The sequence below is a fragment of the Tasmannia lanceolata genome, unplaced genomic scaffold, assembly GCF_043159265.1.
Source record: "Tasmannia lanceolata isolate RefF3 unplaced genomic scaffold, GAP_Taslan_0.1 ptg000006l, whole genome shotgun sequence".
NCBI lineage: Eukaryota > Viridiplantae > Streptophyta > Magnoliopsida > Canellales > Winteraceae > Tasmannia > Tasmannia lanceolata.
The window spans coordinates 22338936-22358840 of record NW_027518683.1 but is presented as its reverse complement, the minus strand read 5'-3'; the positions used below and the strand labels follow the sequence as shown (position 1 = coordinate 22358840).

Genomic DNA, 19905 nt, shown 5'->3' with positions numbered 1-19905 from the left:
CCCCCCTTATCACGATTTATCCTGCAACGAAGTTATTGCTCTATCCATGATGTACGAACAATCTCCCATCACAATTTATCCTGCAACAGCTCTATCCATGATGTACAAATGATCCACTCATCAGGATTTATCCTACTACAAAAATTTGCAGCTCTATCCATGATGTACCAATCAATCAATTACTTCTCAATCTCATGGAGTAGACATGTTTCTTTAAGTCTTCTATGACAATGGGTTTCATCAGTGGAAAGGCGATCATCTCATCAATAGGCAAATATCCAATTGAAATCTCATTCTCGCATATACATCATATATGTGATGATACTGATGCTCAATATGCTTTCCTCTAGGGCCAATCTCACCATTCTTTATGGTGGATATAGCTGCTTGATTGTCACAATAAATGTGAACCGGGTTGCTGGATATTTGTCCTAGCTTAAGATCATCCAAGAAGCGTCTTCTCCATACAGCTTCAAATGCAACTGCAATACATGTGATGAATTCAACTTCCATTGTAAACATAGCAACACCACCCTATTTTTTACTTGATCAGGATATTGCACCTCCTCCTAATAGGATGATATATCCGGATGTAGGTCTTCTAGCATTAAGGTCTCTAGCCAAGTCAGCATCTGAGTACCCTATACCTGACAAATCATCTCCTTGATATGTCAACTTATAATGCTTTTTTACCCATAAGATATCCCAAGATTCACTTTACAGCAATCCATTGAGCAATACAAAGATTGCTTGGAGCCTTTAAAAAAAATACCAAGATTGCTTGGATATCAACACACAAGACTTACAATAAAGCCCAGATCTAGTATTATAAAACTTCCTACTGCGTGAGCATAGGGTTTTTTTTTTTTTTTTGCATTTCATTCATTTCATCGTCATTAGATAATATTATGTCCCTCGATAACTTGGTACATTCACAAATGGGATTCCATTGGTGTTGACATATTCATTTTAAACTTCTTCAATACTTAATCTAAGTAGCTTTCTTGTGACAAACTAAGAAGTCCAGAATGCATATCCCTAGTTATTTTAATTCCTAAGACAGAGGATACTCGACCCATGTCTTTCATTTCGAACTAGGATTTTAACTATGATTTAACTTTATCAATTATGGACATGTCATTTCCAACTAACAAGATATCAACATATAATAATATTATTATTACAAACGAACTCCCACCTTTTAATACATATACAATGATCAATGCTATTTGGTGTAAAACCAAATTTTATCACAGCTTTGTGAAAGGTGTAATATTATTGCCTAAGCGACGGTTTTAGTCCATACTCCATATAATGATTTCTTTATTTTAAAGACTCTATCTTCTTCTCCCTCAATTTCACAACATTCAGGTTAGATCATATTAATTTCCTCATCAAGTTCTCCATTTAGGAATGTCGTTTTAACATCTATTTGGTAAAGTTCCAAATCAAGATATGTCGCTAATGACATAATTATCCTCATAGATGTCAATTTGGATACTGTGGAGTATGCCTCCACATAATCAATATTTTCTTTCTGTGTGAACCCTTTTGCTGCTAATATTGCATTTTACTTGTATATCGAACAATCCGGTTTAAGTTTTTTTTTTTTAAATACCCACTTACAACGTATTGATATGTCCGACTACAGAATCTTCCTCCAGCATGTTGATAGAGCTAAATGTGAGATTTAAAAGTTCCACCATATGACTGGTATTGCATCAAACATTGATTTAGCGTTTTGGTATTCCTCAAATATAATTTCTAGGTCCGATTCTGTAAATGTGAGCATGCTCGAACTAGTAGTTTTATCACCTTCTAGATATATCTCATAAAGTCTATTTATAAGAGAACTAGCATTTAAGGTTGGTTCTTCTGACGGATCGGAATAAAAAACATAGTTAACCCTACCTTGGTTGAGTATGAATCGAATTGGTCATTTTCAAATCAGAAAACTTATTCCATTTAATTTCTCGGTTTTGCTAAGTTTTGTGCTCACAAACCTATTAGACATGTTATCGATATTAAAAATTTAAATAGCTAGGGTTTAATGTGACTGACCAAAAATCGACTCGATTTATCGAATACGAAGTGGTGAAATCCCCCACTTTTCAAGTGTCGATAATCCTCCTATGAAGCTTTTCAACAACCTCTAGATCTAACTACTAGAATTTCAGAAATTTCACCATTTGATACATTGTGGATGTCGAAAGAAGCACTACGCCTTTCGCGGATCCCAAATCGGATGTCCAGAGAGCCTTAATCGGTTATCCAACCACGATTAACGGATGAGATTAAACCAATATCAATCTAACAACTCACTGTTGCTGAAAACGGCTTAGATGTGGTCCTCGGGTCGTCTGGAACTGAAATCCAACTAGAAATACCTTCAAAATTAACTTGCTTCAATTGTAGGCTACATTAAATGGTGATCCTCGACAATAACTTAATTGAGGTCACAAGTGCCGATTATAGTAGTACTGTGAGAACCATTGTAAAGAGGGGAGCAGCCTTTAAATGTAACTCAACTGAGGGTTATGGTGCTCCAATGATAGGGTGGTTCAGCCTTCTTGTTTTCTTTGATCAATTCAGTGGAAAAACCATGTTTGAAAAATGGTGAGGCAGGGTGGGAGAGGGATAGGTATGAGAGGGACTGAGTGACAAGAGGGTAAGAAAGGCTTGAAAAACGAGGAAACAAAAAATCCCCTCAAAATATGATCGATTTTTCCTAGTTTTTTAGCCACTCCTCACCCTCCACTCAATCGTGCCCCCTCTCAAGCCTCTCCGCCCACCCACGTTACCATTCTCTCAGCACTAGGAGAAACCAATTTATCATGAAAAAAATTCCTAGTTGCCAAACATGGCCTTAATGGAACAAATTTTCCGATTCAGAAATGACGAATTCAACTTATACTCAGTCAAGATATGATTGACTATATTTTGGATTCCAATCTAGCAGAAGAACCAACTTTAAATGCTAGTTCAACGACAAAAAAACATTATGAAAAGTTTCAATAAGACAATAAAACAGCAAGGTTGATCACACTCAAATTTATAGACCCAGACCTAGAAATCATATATGGGGGGAATACCAAACTGCAAAGTCAATGTTTGACACAATAGTAGAGTTATATGATAGATCTTATGAATCTCATATTCAACACCTAGTGGAGAAATTTAACTCTATCAGTATGCAGGAGGAAAAATCAATAGTCGAACATATTAATAGGATAACTAACCAAAAACCAGCAGCTTTAGGACACTCAATCCTAGAGAAACTTCAGGTTTCCACAGTCCTTCGTAGTCTCTCATCATATTGGAAAACTATGGTTATTGCAAATAAATTCTCAGAGCAAAATATCACAATGAGAAACCGACCCATGATGCTCAGTGTTGATGCTGAGAAAAGACAGGAAAAGAACATTGAAGCCTTGCCTTGTTTGATGCCCCATCAACAGTTCATATCCAGAAATGTCAAACCCAAAACCAAGTTCTTTAAAAAAGAAAAATCCAAGGGTAAGGGATTTAAAAAGTACAAACCTAACAAGAATTTTTTTAAAAAAGGTTTGTAATAACTATGGGAATTGGGTCACATTCAATAGAACTTTCCTCAAAAGAAACGAAACCAGAATGATTGGAATAAACCGTCAAAGGGCATGGTTTGTGTAGTGTCTGAGTCCCTACTTCAGATAATGGCAATCGTAGTTGGTGGGTTGATACTAACTCAACCCGTCATGTGGCCAGATCTTGAGAGAGTTTTATTTACAAGAAAGATAAATCCCAGTGTTTATCGTGTGTGTATCCTAAAATAACACGTATTGTGATATTTTAGGAATTGTTAAACACCGGATTTAGTGGACTGGTGATATGAATCTCCTTCTGATTGATGTGATGTATGCACTGACTATCAGGCGTAACCCACTCTTAGTGGCTTGCCTCGATGAGCATGGTTTTGAGGTTAGCGTTTGTTCTAGCAGGTTTTCCATTGGGAAACATGTCCATGCTCTGTTATGGGGACAGAAAGTGGATGGGCTACATCGACTAAATGTAAATGTTTCTTCCAGAAAAGGTAGTTCTTCTTCTGCTTATATGAATGTGTTTAATGTTATTGATCCTTACATTTGACATATGATATTAGGTCATATAAACAAAAAGAAAATGAAAAGAAGGTCATAAGTGTACTAATTCCAAACAAAGAAATTGAATTACATACATGTGAACCATGATTATCTAGTGAGATGACCAGAAAACCTCCTAACAAGCAAAACTCTAGTGAACTACTAGTTATCGTTCACTCAGAATATTTTATAACATTTATCGATGATGACTCTAGATTTGGATATGTCTATTTAATTTTCCAGATTGGTACAACACTGAGAGAAGGAATTGAAGAGAAAATGATGCTTATGATTAATCATACTAAGAATGTCCATAAAGATAATGCAGATGATGGGGTGAAGGGGAGGAGAGAGCTATGACCAATTCCAATAACTGATCAGAATGGGCTACAGTGCCAGAGGGTTTTCTACTCTGTTGATGGGGCTTTTCATTCAATGTGCTTTTCTAATATTTTGTCAAGAGTAAAGAGACAAGCTTATACAGTCCCTTATCCGGAGCCATTACGATCCAACGGCTAATAACACCGCCTTTATGGTGTTACACAAACACACTGTCTTCTTGTCCTCACTGTGAAAACTGCAAAGCATTAAATCAGAAATGCTAAATGCACCCCCTTTCATCACTTGGGACACCCAGCTGCATTGTACGTGGCAATCAGGTCACTTCATTCCTTCAAATGCGAAGTACATCAGCTCCTTTGCAGTCATAGCTGGGTGTCCCAAGTAATGAAAAGGGGTGCATTTATCATTTCCCTTAAATCATTGCTACCAATAATGACTTGGGAGTTCTTTTCTAGTCCAAAAGGCTCCATTTCTGCAAGGATGACTGCAACAGTTGTAACATTTTGGAGACAGAGCCTCTATGTTAGGTACATAGGCCTCTTAGCCTTTTTCCATTGGTAGGAGAAAACGAAGTGCATGGAATGGATGGACAAACAACCAGAAACTGATGATTTGTAGATTGGGGTTGTTGTGTTAACTGATAAATTAGCTTATTGTTTTCAAATAGTACCGAATTTATTGGATCTGGTCTTTACGATGGGAAAAATGCTAACATGACCCACTAAAGCTATAATAAACTGGGACTTGCAATCTTATTAGCCCATGCAGTAGTGAGGAATTCTTATTTTTTGGCTTTTAACTGTTGCAAATTTTTTTTTTTTCATGTATGATAGAACTCTTGTTTTACATGTTCCATGGTTAATTGAACAATTTAAAAGCTGTATGATAGTTGAGTTGAGTTATATGATTACTTGGACATATGTAGTCCATCTCGAAATCCCAAGCCCTAAAGCCCCAAGCACACATCCTAGTCGCTACAGCTTTGAACAATAGATTTCTCAACATCCCAATGCCATCGATGGATTTTCATTTCACGATGTGTTTCCATCTAGCGTCTCTACAACTAAAGATTTTCTTAGGGACAGTTTGGATGCACGTAATATAGAAGTAGAAGGAAAGAAATATAGATTCCCATTTCTTTACTTTCTATTTTCACTTGATTTGAGAGCAAAGTAAAACAGTACAAAACAGCTTGCATTTGGAAAATTTACAGCCGACAAGGACTGCAATTTGAATAGTAAATGGCAACCAAACAATGCTAGAAAATGGAAACTGTGTCCTTTTACTTTAAATTTTCTACTTTTTGGTACAAAAAAACAAACCCTTAGGTGTCGTTTGAGCGTAGGGAAACAATATGTACATTTTCCACGGAAAAAGGGATTCCGAGGTCTAGTAGGGTCGCAATTTCCCTTGAAATGGGGAAAATTTTTATTTTGGAAAAAATTCCATGGAAAATTAGTTTTGGTTAACACATTTTGAATGGAAAAGAATTTACAAGAAAAACTTTCCCTACATCTAAACAACCTTTTATACCCCTACGACAAAATAATATTCCTCTCTCCCATATGAATTTACCAACCAACGCCATTGATCTAAATCCAAAAGCTCACCTCCAACATCGACCTCTCAAATCTTGTGTTTCTTACCCGTATAAACATGGGCAATTTTCATGGACTTTTTTTTTTTCGTTTTGAACAGCAAATGGTCACGGGCAGTCTTGACTTGGCATCATCCATTACAAAAATTGTCTAAGCTAAAATGCTAAAAATTTGTGCTGATCAAATTTGAAAAAACTTGTAAAATACTGTCCACCTTTGAATCAATAGACCCCTCCGCTAATTAGATTTATTCTACAACTAAAATTTCTCCCGCCCTCATGCATTGCCACCCAAAACACGCTTAAGTGTTTCTTTGCACATGGCGGCAACAACAAATACCACCATGGCTGGACTACTAATCGAGAATGGGTTCATGACTCATTGTGTCTGTTGTTCTTAGCCTTCATCTTCTTCTCTAGCTTAGTCAATAAGAAAGCATCAAAAGGGAATTAAATAAAAGCTCGACTTTAGGCATAAAAAGAAAAAAGAAGTAAAAGAAAAAACCCTAGTTTTCTAAGGAGGGACAGATGGATGTCACACTAAATGTGATAGCTAAGCTTCTGTATATCTAATACATTAAGGAAATCATTAAATCAGTAATCAAGATTAGTGGCTTTACTAGGAAATACAGTTTCTACATTCAAATAAGATGTAGGTAGCATTCATAACCTACATCCACCTTTTATTTTTTTTTCGATCATCCATCGAGGAAATACATTTTCTACAATCAAATAGCATGTAGGAAGCATTCATAACCTACTTCCGCTTTCTATCTTTGTCTATCATCTATGGAAGTTACAAACTTACAGAGTTACAGCCAATGGCATAAAGTGCTAGGTGCATTCCAAATACAATGTAACTGGAATGACCGAGGCACTAGATCCACACCTAGACTTCAAATAACAATATCTTCTTTGCTATTCTACAACATAAACAAACAAATATATAAATATATATATATATATATATATATATATATATATATATATATTATTGCTTTTAGACATCAGTCATTGAGAAATGCACGTAGGAATCATTCAAAAAATCAAATCATGAAAGTATTCATTCAAATGCTACGAGTAAATTAAGAATCAAAATAATCCAATTATGTAAAGACGAGCAATAGCTAAAGTTGGTAAGAATATATCCGCTAAGCCATTAAACATTTCACTTACAACAGTGCCTTCAAAAGATCAATCAAGCTATGAGGTTTTCTGAAGAAAAAACAGCAAAACAGAACACTTGAAATGGTTGTAAATAGATGGTATAGGGTTGCATGATCGTTAATGATTTTAAAGTAAGATATATATTTCCAATTCGGGATGAAGTAACTGAATTTTAGTAACCATTAATTTTACATATTCATAAGCATTTATGTGATTATTATTATTACTAATTTTTTAACATGGAAAAAATTGTTTAGCCCAGTTTACTATTTTGAGTCTATCCACCCTCTTACTATTTCTCCATCCAATTTAATATCCAGAACAATGTACTTCGACCATTGTTAGTAACGCGCAACATTGACTACTGCCTTCGGTGACCATTACAGCTGCAAACTGCAGAGCATTAAATCATAGCTACCAAAAATGCAGAAGCAATTTTCTGAAAAATATGACTGCTTGTCATTTACTCAAAAGGACTCCATTGATGGATATATTAAGGATATATACCATAGTTTTAAAACTCCCCCCCATCCGCATCGACTCCCCCGAGTCAACTCCCTCTTACCTTGGCCATGTTGTGCCGCATCTGTTTTCCGCATTCCACATTTTACCCTACAGAGTCAATAAAAATTCCTTTCACTCTCCCGAATTATGACCGCGTCAACAGAGTCGACTAGGATTTTCCTCGGCTGTGCGCCGCATCCGCGTTTTTAAACACTGTATACGCATCTATGTTTATTAACATGCTTTAAAAACAGAAGCAATTTAACGATTCATATCACCATAACAAAAAAATGAGACTCGAACTCAAAAAAGACTCATCTAAGAATAAGAATGGACCATCTAAGCGGAAAATTAACTACTTTTTTTCCTACCCCATCTTATTACAACATTTTTCTTTACATTTTGTAGTGGTGTATAAGGACTTGTAGGTCGTGTCTTATTTTAGATTCATTACAGAATTTATCAAAGAGTTCGGAACAGAACTCTCCACCTCTATCAGTTCTTAATATTTTAATTGATCTACCTAACTGGTTTTCAACTTCTTTCTTATATTCTTTAATTGTCTAGGGCATCACACTTCCTATGAACTAAATAGACATCTAAATCTAGAATAATCATCAATAAATGTTGAAATATTCTATATCTGAGTGAATAATGGCAAGTAGTTCACTAGACTATTGCCATTTAGGAAAAGGTTTTCTGGTCATCTTACCATATAAGCATGGCTCACAAGTAGGGAATTCAATTTTTATGTTTGGATTTAGTCCACTTGTTAACATTCTTTTCATTTTATCTTTGTTTATATGACATATCTCAAATGTCAAATACATGGAGCCATAACAGTAAAGGACACATCAATATAAGCTGAAGAAAAAACACCTTTATTTCTAGAATAAACATTTATAATGGATCCATACAATACATCAACTTTTTGTCCACGCAATAGTACACGGCCATATTTTCCAATGGAAACCCGATCAGAACGAAAATGAACCTTGAAACGATGCTCATCGATGCGAATCATTAAGAGTAGGTTACGCCTGATAGTCGGCTCATACATCACATCAGTTAAAAGGAGATTCGTATCACCGATCAACTGAATACGGAGTGTACAAACTCCAAAAAACATCACAATATGTGTTATTACCCATGCGCACACGATGATCACCATGTTAACAAAACTCTCGCGTAGCCAAATGGCGGAGCCAGAATCAACCCACCAACTACGGCCGTCACTATCTACAAGTAGGAACTTAGACACCATAGAGACTATGTCCTTTGATGGCCTATTCTGATCATTTTTGTTTCTTTTGAGCACAATTCCATTGAATGCGGCCCGGTTTCTCACAATTACAACAAACCATTTTAATGTTTTTGTTAGGATTGTACTTTTTAAAACCCTTAACCTTTGGTTTTTTCTTTTTAAAGAACTTGGTTTTGGCTTTGACATTTCCAGATATGGATGGCCAAGATGATAACAGGGTTGCAAACAAGGCTTCAGTGTTCTTTTTCTATCTTCTCTCAGCCTCAACAGTGAGCATCACGGGTAGGTTTCTCATAGTGATATCTTGCCTTAAAATTTGATTGCAGTAACCACAGTTTCCCATGAAGACGGGAGATGGCCAAGATGATAACAGGGTTGCAAACAGGGCTTCAATGTTCTTTTTCTATCTTCTCTCGCCTCAATAGTGAGCATCACGGGTAGGTTTCTCATAGTGATATCTTGCCTTAAAAACTTGATTGCAATAACCACAGTTTCCCATGAAGACGGGAGAATGCTAAGGACTGTATTAACCTGGAGTTTCTTTGGTTGTGACTGACAACCTAATGATATGTCCGACTACAGAATCTTCTTCTTGCATGTTGGTAGAGTTAAATTTCTTTATCAAAAACTGAATGTGAGATTTAGAAGCTCCACTATATGACTATTATTGTGTCAAATATTGATTTGGCCGCTTGGAATTCCTCGTATGTAATTCCAAGGTCTGATTTCATAAATATGAGCATGCTCAACCTAGCAGTTGTATCGTCTTCTAAAAATATCTCAAAAAGTCTTTTTAGAGCAGAACTAGCATTTAAAGTTGGTTCTTCCGGCATATATAAATCTAAAACATAGTCAACCCTATCTTGGTTGAGTACAAGTCGAATTCGTTACTTCCAAATTAAAAAAATTATTCCATTTAATCTCTTAATTTTGCTAAGTTTTGTGTTCACAACCCTATCAGACATGTTATCGATATGAGAAATTTAAATAGCTAGGGTTTAACGTGACTTACTAGAAATTGATTCGAATTATTGATTACTATATGGTGAAATCCCCTGTTTGTAAAGTGTCGACAATCCTCCGATGAAGTTTTTTTGTGATGTCTCGATCTAACTACTAGAATTTCTGGAATTTCACCATCTGATACGTTGCGGATGTCGAAAGAAACACACCGCCTTTCACAGATCCTAAATCGGATGTCAAGAGAGTTTCGATTGGTGATAGTATCCAACCAGTACCACGATCAACGGATGAGATTACACCAATATCAATCGAACAACTCACTATTGCTAGCTGAAAATTGCCTAGATATGATCCTCAAGTTGTCTGGAACAATTTTCATGTTGAAGACGGAACCGAAATCCAACTAGAAATACCCCCAAAATTGACTTGCTTCGATTGCATGCTACGTTAAATGGTGATCTTCGAAGAATCCTTAATTGAGCTGACTAGTAACTAATAGGTCAAGGTACCGATTATAATAGCATTGTGTGAACCTGCAAAGAGGGGAGCAGCCTTTAAACCTATGATTTAGCCGACACTTCGAATTTATTGCCGACACACGTGTCCTGTCGTGTCCGACATGACACGCGTATCCACCCGTGTCGACACTCCTTTGGACACTTTTAAATGTATTGCTATAAGTGTTAGGAATAATTTGGTTGTGTGGACACATTTTTGTGCTATGTCAAGTGTGACATTTTGTTTTATTATTGCAAATAGTGTTTACCTCTTTTATTATTAACTCTTATTTTATTATAAACTCTTTTTTAGCTCTTCTTTCTCTGATATTTGTTGGTGTATCATATATGTACTTTCTATTTTAGCTGTGTCCCCGTTTCTGAATTTTGGGGGTTCGCCGTGTCCGACACTCCGTGTCCGTGTCAACACACGACACCCGTGTCCGTGTCCACAAATCATAGCTTTAAACGTAACTAAGACGAGGGTTATGATGATCCAACGATAGGGTGGTTCACCCTTCTCGTTCTCTTTGATCAATTCGGTGGAAAAACGGCCATAACTTTTACTGCAATAGTAACACGATGCATCCTTTTCTTCTTCTCATAGGATTTTCGCTGGTAGAGTCACGATAAAAAACTGCTCATCTATTATGTGGTACGCTAAGTATTATCATATTGCCCTACGACCCTCAAATCATCTGTTTTCAGCAGCACGGAAGGGACCACTAGTTCGAGTGATCCGCACCCGAACTCAAGTTAACAGAAGAGCCATTTCCAGTTATTTTTGGGCCACATCTTCAACATGAAAGTTACTATAGACATCCTAAGGAACACATTCAACTCATTTTCAGCTATCATCAACAAGAGTTCGATTTGATTTTGGATTAATCACATCCATTCATCTTGATCAGATCACCAAGCAAGGCTTTCTAGACATCCGATTTGCGATCTGTAAACGGCGCTAAACTTCTTTCGCCATCAGCAACAAATCAAACAGTATGCTTCCTGAAATTCTAACACGTAGATCAAGAGATTGCAGATAGCTTCATTGGAGACACTTCGACACCCCTCAAGCATTATCAGCATTATGCAAGTAAGGGGGATTTCGCCACCTAGTAATAAGTAATTCGAGCACATTACCTGTCAGTCAATCTAAACCCTCGTTATTTAAATTTCTCAACTAAATAACATTTCTAACTAGGCTGTCAAGACTTAACTTAGCAAAACCAGAAAAACTTAGGGCACAAATGGCTACGCTGAATTTTTTTCCTTGAAAATTAGCATATCCAAAGGTGAGAGAGGGTGGAAGAGGGATAGATATGACAGGAACTGAATGACAAGAGTGTAAGAAAATCTTGAAAAACCAAGAAACAAAAATTTCCACTGAAAATATGATCGATTTTTTCCTGGTCTTTTAGCCACTACTCCCCCTCCAATCAATCGTGCCGCCTCTCAAGTCCCTCCTCCCACCCACGCTAACCCTCTCGCTACTAGGATTAACAAATTTATCATAAAAAAATTCCTAGTTGCTAGGCATGGCCTTAATGGAACAAATTTTTCGATTTAGAAACGATGAATTCGACTTATACTCAGCCAAGATATGGTTGGCTATATTTTGGATTCCAATCTAGCAGACGAACTGACTTTAGATGCTTGTTCAGCCACAAAAAAAGACATTATAAAAAGTTTCTAGAAGACGATAAAACAGATAGGTTGAGCATGCTCAAATCTATGGACCCAGACCTAGAAGTCATGTATGGGGGATACCAAACAGCAAAGTGAATGTTTGACACAATAATAGAGTCATATGATAGAGCTTTTGAATCTCATATCTAGCACCTACTAGAGAAATTAACTCCATCAGTATGCAAGAAGAAGAATCTGTAGTTGAACATATTAAAAGGACGACTAGCCAAAAAACTAGCAGCTCTAGGACCCAATCCTAGAGAAACTTCAAGTTTCCATAGTCCTTTGTAGCCTCTCATCTTCATGAGAAACTACAATGATTGAAATCAAATTCTCAGAGAAGATAGCACAATGAGAAATGTACCATTTGAATAGTAAAGGCAACCAACCAACGCTAGAAAATGAAAAATGTATCTCTTTAATTTAATTTTCCCACCTTTTGGTACATCCAAACAAACCCTTAGGTGGCATTTGGACGTATCGAAAAAATATGTACTTTTTAGACGGAAAAAGAATTCCAGGGTCTAGTCGGGTCGCAATTTCCCTTGAAATGGGGAAATTTTTTTATTTTGGAAAAAAAACCCGTGGAAAATTAGTTTGTTTAACACATTTTCCATGGAAAAGAATTTACAACATAAACTTTCCCTGCATCCAAACAACCTTTTATACCCCTTTGACAAAATAATCTTCCTCTCTCCCACATGAATTTACCGACCAACTCCATTGATCTAAATACAAAAGGTCACCACCAACATCGACCACTCAAATCTTGTGTTTCCTCCCCCTACAAATTTTCATTGACTTTTTTTTGTTTTGAACAGTAAATGGTCACAGGCAGTCTTGACTTGGCATCATCCATAATAAAAATCGTCTAGCTAAATAGGTTGTGATGATCAAATTTGAAAAAACTTGTAAAATATTGTCCACCAATGAATTGATAGACCACCTGAATCCAATTAGAATTAATCTACAACTAAAACTTGTCCCGCCTTAATGCATTGCCACCCAAAACAACCTTTAAGTGTTTCTTTGCACATGGTGGCAACAAGAAACGCCAAATCTCAGCGCCATGGCTAGACTTCTAATCAAGAAAGGGTTCATGACTCATTGTGTCTGTTGCTCTTATCTTTCATCTTCTTCTCTAGCTTAGTCAATATGAAAGCGTTACAAGGGAATAAAATAATCGCTTGACTTTGGACAAAGAAAGAAAAAAGAAATAAAAGAAAAGGCCTAGTTTTCTAAGGAGGAATGGATGGATGACACACCAAATATGAGAGTTAAGCTTCTGTATATCTAATTCATTAAGAAGATCATTAAATCAATAATCAAGATTAATAGATTTATTAGGAAATACATTTTCTACATTCAAATAACGAAAATTTGTCCACCTTTGAATTGATAGACCCCCCGAATCCAATTAGATTTGATCTACAACTAAAAGTTGTCCCGCCGTCATGCATTGACACCAAAACACCGTTAAGTGTTTCTTTGCACATGATGCAACAACAAACACCTCTAAATCTCAGGGCCATGGCTGGACTGCTAATCGAGAATGGGTTCATGACTCTTTATGTCTGTTGTTCTTACCGTCATCTTCTTCTCTAGCTTAGTCAATATGAAAACGTCAAAAAGGGAATAAAATAATAGCTCGACTTTAGGCATAAAAAGAAAAAAGAAATAAAAGAAAAGGCCCTAGTTTTCTAAGTAGGAACAGATGGATGTTACACCAAATGTGATAGCTAAGCTTCTGTACATCTAATGCATTACGGCTCTGATCCTTTCAACGTAAAAATGGACGCAAAATTTGTTTTATGTTGTAAAAATGAACATAAAACAAATCTTAAGTCCATTTTTACGTCGAAGGAAATTGAGCCTAAGGAAATCATTAAATCAGTTTTTTTTTTTTTTTTGAATGATGAATAGTATTAATATAAACGTTCAAAGACTGAGGAGGTCTGAACATATGATACAAGAAGAATCTAAAGAAAAAAAAGGAAAAAATGAAGGTGGTAGATAATCAAACTGCTCCAAATTATCCTTGAATACTCCATCTTTACCTAGCTTATCCGCCACACCATTTGCAGACCGTTTCACATGATAAGCATTTAAATGTCCTCCTCCTGTTATATCATGGATTTCATCAAAGAAAGCCACAAATCTCCAAGGTATTGAGTTTGTCCCATTAATCGAGCTTATCACATTTTTGAATCTCCTTCTATCTCAACCTTTTCCAACCCAACATTGATTAGAAGCTTAATACCATGGCCCGCACTTCCGCCTCGTTTGCATCGGATACTCCTATCAGGAAATACATTTTCTACATTCAAATAACATGTAGGTAGCATTCATAACCTACATCAACCTTCTATTTTTGTCTATCATCCATGGAAGTTACAACCAATGGCATATAAGTGCTAGGTGCATTCCAAATAGAAGGTAAATGAAATGTGCAAGGCACTAGATCGAAACCTAGACTTATAAACAACAATATTTTCTTTGAAATTCTACAACATAAATAGAAATATATATATACAGTCATACAGATATATGTTGCCTTTAGACATCAGTCCTTGAGACTAAAATAGAAAGTACATATAATCGTGATTTGTGGATACGAATTCGTGTGCCGAGTTTCGACAGGGATACAAGGTATCTAGAATGGAAACCTTTAAAAATCCATAAATAGTGACACACTCATACACGTACATACATATAAAGTTACTAACACTTCTAACAATACATTTAAAAGTGTCTAAAGGAGTGTCGACACGTGTGGACACGGGTGTCATCAATAAATTCAATGTGTTGGCCAACTCATAGAAATTAAGATTTACAATAATCCAATTATGTTAAGGCAAGAAATAGCTAAAGTTGGTAAGAATATATATACTAAGCCATTAAACATTTCACTTGCAACAGTGCCTTCAAAAGATCAATCAATCTACAATGTTTTCCGAAGAAAAAGCAGCAAGACAGAACCCTTGAAATGGTTTAAATAGACAGAATAGGGTTGCATGATCGTCAATGATTTTAAAGTCAGAAATATATTACCAATTAAGGATGAGGTAAATAGATTTTAGTAAAAATTACTTTTACATATTCATAAGTATTTATATCATTATTATTAATAATATTTTTTTAAATGGAAAGAAAATTTTTGCATTAATCTAGCCGAGTTTACTATTTGATCCAACCTCTTACTATTTCCCCGTCCAATTCGATATCCAGAATACTGAACTTTGACCATTGTTAGTAATGTGCGCATCATTGGCTGCTGCCATTGGTCACCATTATATATGCAAACACCATGTCTTATTGCTCTCACCATGTGCAAACCGCAAAGCATTAAATCATAGCTACCAATAATGCAAAAGCAATTTTTTCTGAAAAAATTGAGTGCTTGTATTTTACTCAAAAGGACTCTATTGATTGACATATTCAGGGTAGATACTAATCCAAGTTTATCAACATGCTTTAAAAACAGAAGCACTTTAACAATTCATATCACAATAACAGATGAAATATGAGAATCAGACTCAAAATAATAGACTCTCATATAAGAATAAGAATGCACCATACAAGTGCGAAATTAACGACTTTTTTTCCTAGTCCCGTGCAATTACAACCTTTTTCTATACATATTTCAAGTATTTCTGTATATGCATGCGCCCATTAACATTTTTTATTTTTTTTTGTAGTTGCATGCCATTACAACCTTTTTCTTTACATATTTCAAGGATTTTTCAACATGCATGAGGCTATTTCTATTCAATCTTCAAAACCCTAATTCACATTCTACATGCAGAGCTACATTAAAAATACTGCACAAACACAAAAACAACATGAAAGATAACAAACATTACAAGAACACAACTCTAAAAGAAACATTACCAAAACCCTAGAAAATAAAAATAGAGATTTTAGCTAACATCAATCTCACCTTCCTCTTGATCTCGTGAATTGGGTTCTCCGTATCTTCAACATCCGGCATGAAAGATGCGGGAACATGGCCGGGATCCCGGACAATGGCAATAGTGTAATTAAAAACCGACATGAGGGCTAATAATGTAAAGAAAACACCATTCATGAATCCCGGCGAGGTATTAAGACCGAGCCATTCATCAATAACTATAAAGACGGTCGTGTAGTAGAGGAATAAGATTACAGAGAAACCTACAAGGATCGGAAGGGAAAAGAAATTCCGACTCATTTTATTTCTTCTAGAGGGGGGATGAATTTTTTTCTTCTTCTTATGGTCTAGGGTTTAGAGAGGGGGTATAAATAGGTGGGGGGTTAAGAGAGAGAGAGAGAGAGAGAGGGGCATTTTGGGTAATTTTGTGGTTTGGAAGGGTTCAGTTTTGAAAGGATGGTGGCGACGGGTGGTCATCGGAGGCCTCCGGCGTAAGCCACGACGGGGCTCCGTTTATGCGTTTGGGGAGAGAGGCAGAGAGCAGGTGGAAAAGTAAGGTAGGATGGTTTTATGGTTTTATTTATAGGTTTACGAAAAATTGCCAATTGGGTACATCAAAATACGAGAATTACCAAACGGGGACATACTTTTAAAAAATTATTAAAGAGGGAGGAAATGGGGGTTATTAAGTCTTTAAAAGGGGGTTATCAACCCTCTAAATGGGGTTATCAAACTCTCAAAAGGGGGTTATCGTCCCTCTTTAACAATTTTTCCATAGGTTTATGGGGATGGTGGGTTCAATGACACATCATGTTTTAAAGATTTTTAAAGGGGAATGATATAGTTGCTGCCTTTTTTTTACTTCAGACAGCCTCATTTAGGGAAAATATCACTTCTTTTTTTTTAAATTAGGGATAATTACATTTACACCCCCTCTAGTTTCTGACATATCCACTTCCACCCCTATAGTTTAAAACGTGACAAATACACCCATATAGTTTCAATTTGTTTAAGGTAGGCCCCCTCAGCTGAAGGTTCGTCTATAGATTGAAGGGTTAGGATGATCCGATGGAGCTGATTTGTTGGGCACACCCTATCTATGTCAGGACCCATCAAACGAACGCTATAGATCATCCAAATAATGTGGGCCCATACCCGAATCCAAACACTACCAAAAATTCATCCAAATAAAATGTGTGCTAGAGAAGGTTGGGATTGTAATCTATTGGTTCTGTGTAGGATTATAGAATTATGGCATTAATAGTTGCATTGTTTGATCCGGTCGTGATGTTCCGGTTGGTCTTATTAGTCTAGATAGGATTGAGGATTTATAGTTTATGGCATGATTAATCGAACATATATGTACTAACAGTCAGAAAGCTCGAACGTTAAGGCCTTAAACATTTATTCCAGGAAAATGAAATGGGAATCGGGTGCATAACTAACTGAAGATTATAGAATTATGGTATTATTAATGACACTGTCTGATCCGGTCGTGATGTTCGGTCATTCTTATTAGTCTATATAGGACTGAAGATGTATAGTTTTACATGTGGCATGGTTATTCCTACATATGCACTAACTGCCAAAAATCTCGGACGTGTCGGGAAAATGATATGGGAATCGAATCAATAATCGACTGAGGATTATAGAATTATGGCATTATCTGATCCGGTCGTGATTTTCGGTTGGTCTTATTAGCAAGGTTTTAAATTTCGGTTTCGATACCTATTTTGGACCCCACCGAAATATGAAATTTTGGCGAAATCTGAAATTTCAGTCCGAAATTGGTAAAATTTAAAAAAGAATATTTAATTCATTTCGAAATTTGGTAACATTTCTTTAAAAAAAAAAAAAAAAGATTTTCTCGAAATTTCGGACTGAAATTTGGTAAAGTCCAAAATTCCGGATTTCGCCAAATTTTGGTTTCGGTCTCCACTGAAATCTGAAATTTTGGATTTTTGCCGAAATTTAAAACCATGCTTATTTGTCCTGATTTGAGTATTTAAAATGTTACATGTGGCATGATTAGTCACACATATGCACTAACTGTCAAAAAATCTCAGAAGTTAAGACCTACTCATTTATTCTAGGAAAACGATATGGGAATCAAGTGTAAACCGACTCGGAACCCAGGAATCACATATGAAGCATGGACAAAAAAATAAGAAACCTTGACTGCTTTATCACGTTTTTGTCGCTAAAATTACTAAAATTGCCACTTTGATCAAAATGAATGAAACACCCCTTCTCTCTTGGCCATTTGATGAATGAGCATTTGATGGGTTCCTAGCTTGGTCACACTATTAGTGCCCACAGCATCACTCTTTACTCTACCACCCAACATCAAATTCCTTAGGCTTTGTTCACTTGTTTTCCCGGGAAACGAAAAGAAAATGTTTTCCGGGAATCTGACATGGCATTAGGAAAAGAAATCCAGAGAATCTGTGCAGGAAAAGGTTTCCCTGGACTGTTCACTTACAGGAAAAGATTTCCAGGGAAACGCCTTGCCCTTCTTTTTGCACTAGTTTTCCAGGGAAACGAAATCCGTGTGTTTTAAGTCGAAAATGAAATCCCTAAAGTGGGGAAATGGGCTTTTCCATGTCATTTTTTGACTTATTGCAGAAATTCCACATGTGTAATTCTATTTTCACTGGAAAGCAAGTGAACACCAGAATTCTGTCTTGTCAAGGTCTTGTCAAGGAAAAAAGAGGTGGTTTTCCAAGGATTTGCTTTCCAAGGAACGCAAGTGAACAAAGCCTTAATTCTAATATAATGGCTAGACTCTGGAGACTTTTTTGGCTTGGGCATAATAGAGTTGGAATTGTAGAGATTCTAGAATCATGCATAATTCATTGTTGGTTGTGCTATTAAAATCCAAATAAAAATACCATAAAAGCCATGTTTTCCCACATTCCGGAAAAAAAAAGTGAGATAAAATTGCACTTACTACCATTTTGGGATGACCATGAGTTGGAGTTCCATGGGATCTGATGTAGAATTGCTGCGAAAGCAACAGAAGAAATTTCCAGATCTGATCTATATCTAAAAATTTATGATCGGATCTGAAAATTCATGTGAAATGCACAAGATTTTCAATAAAATGTGAACTGTTTTAACATGAATTTAAGGATTGGATCTAATAGATCTTAGTTCTATGGTCGTTATTCATCTTGCATTAAGAAAACTAAAAAGATCTATAGACAAATTTCAAAATAAAATGAACAATTGCTGAAAATCTATGGATAAACTCGGAAAGAATCACATGAAATAAGGAAAGAAACAAGGATGATTTTCAAAGAACAAAGGTTAGAAGTACAAAACCCTTGTAATTGTCTCAACGGGGCTCGGATCTGTTACAGTGGCAACGAGCTGCGCATAGAACTCACCTTCATGAGAGTCATGACGTCCATACATTGGAGAACTTCTCCCATCTTTCCTTAGAATTCTCGAAGAATCCTCCTCACTCAATTACATTTTCTCTTAAAATGATCAAAATTAGCTAATCTCTAACCCTAGACCCCTATTTATAGAAAATCCCATCCCTTACATGTAGACCCCTCCACAATGACAATTATCCTCTTATTACACTTATACCCCGATACACACATATAGGCCACACTGATACATGGCCCACATTCTACAATTCTAATACACATATCCACCACTAATGCATATGCACTCATGATCCGCCAATCACAAGCATCCCACTTGATCTACGTCTGCATTAAGCCTCCACCCATGATCAGGTTAAATCTCCATCTTTGATCCACGCCAACGCTGCTACATAGGCATCTCATTTCTTAAACCTTGGATCGCCAAAATGGGCCGATGTCCGCATCAAACTCCCCCCTTAA

General features: G+C 36.3%; 1 protein-coding gene across 1 annotated transcript in view; it reads right to left on the bottom strand.

The window, feature by feature from the left end:
• LOC143880109 (putative protein S-acyltransferase 16) overlaps positions 1-16620 on the bottom strand; it is a 32343-nt gene extending 15723 nt beyond the window's left edge. The window contains exon 1 of the mRNA XM_077382862.1: positions 16079-16620. Coding sequence (XP_077238977.1) covers positions 16079-16348 — 270 coding nt within the window. The 5' untranslated portion in view covers positions 16349-16620. The remainder of the gene's footprint in view (positions 1-16078) is intronic.
• Positions 16621-19905: the final 3285 nt, after the last annotated feature.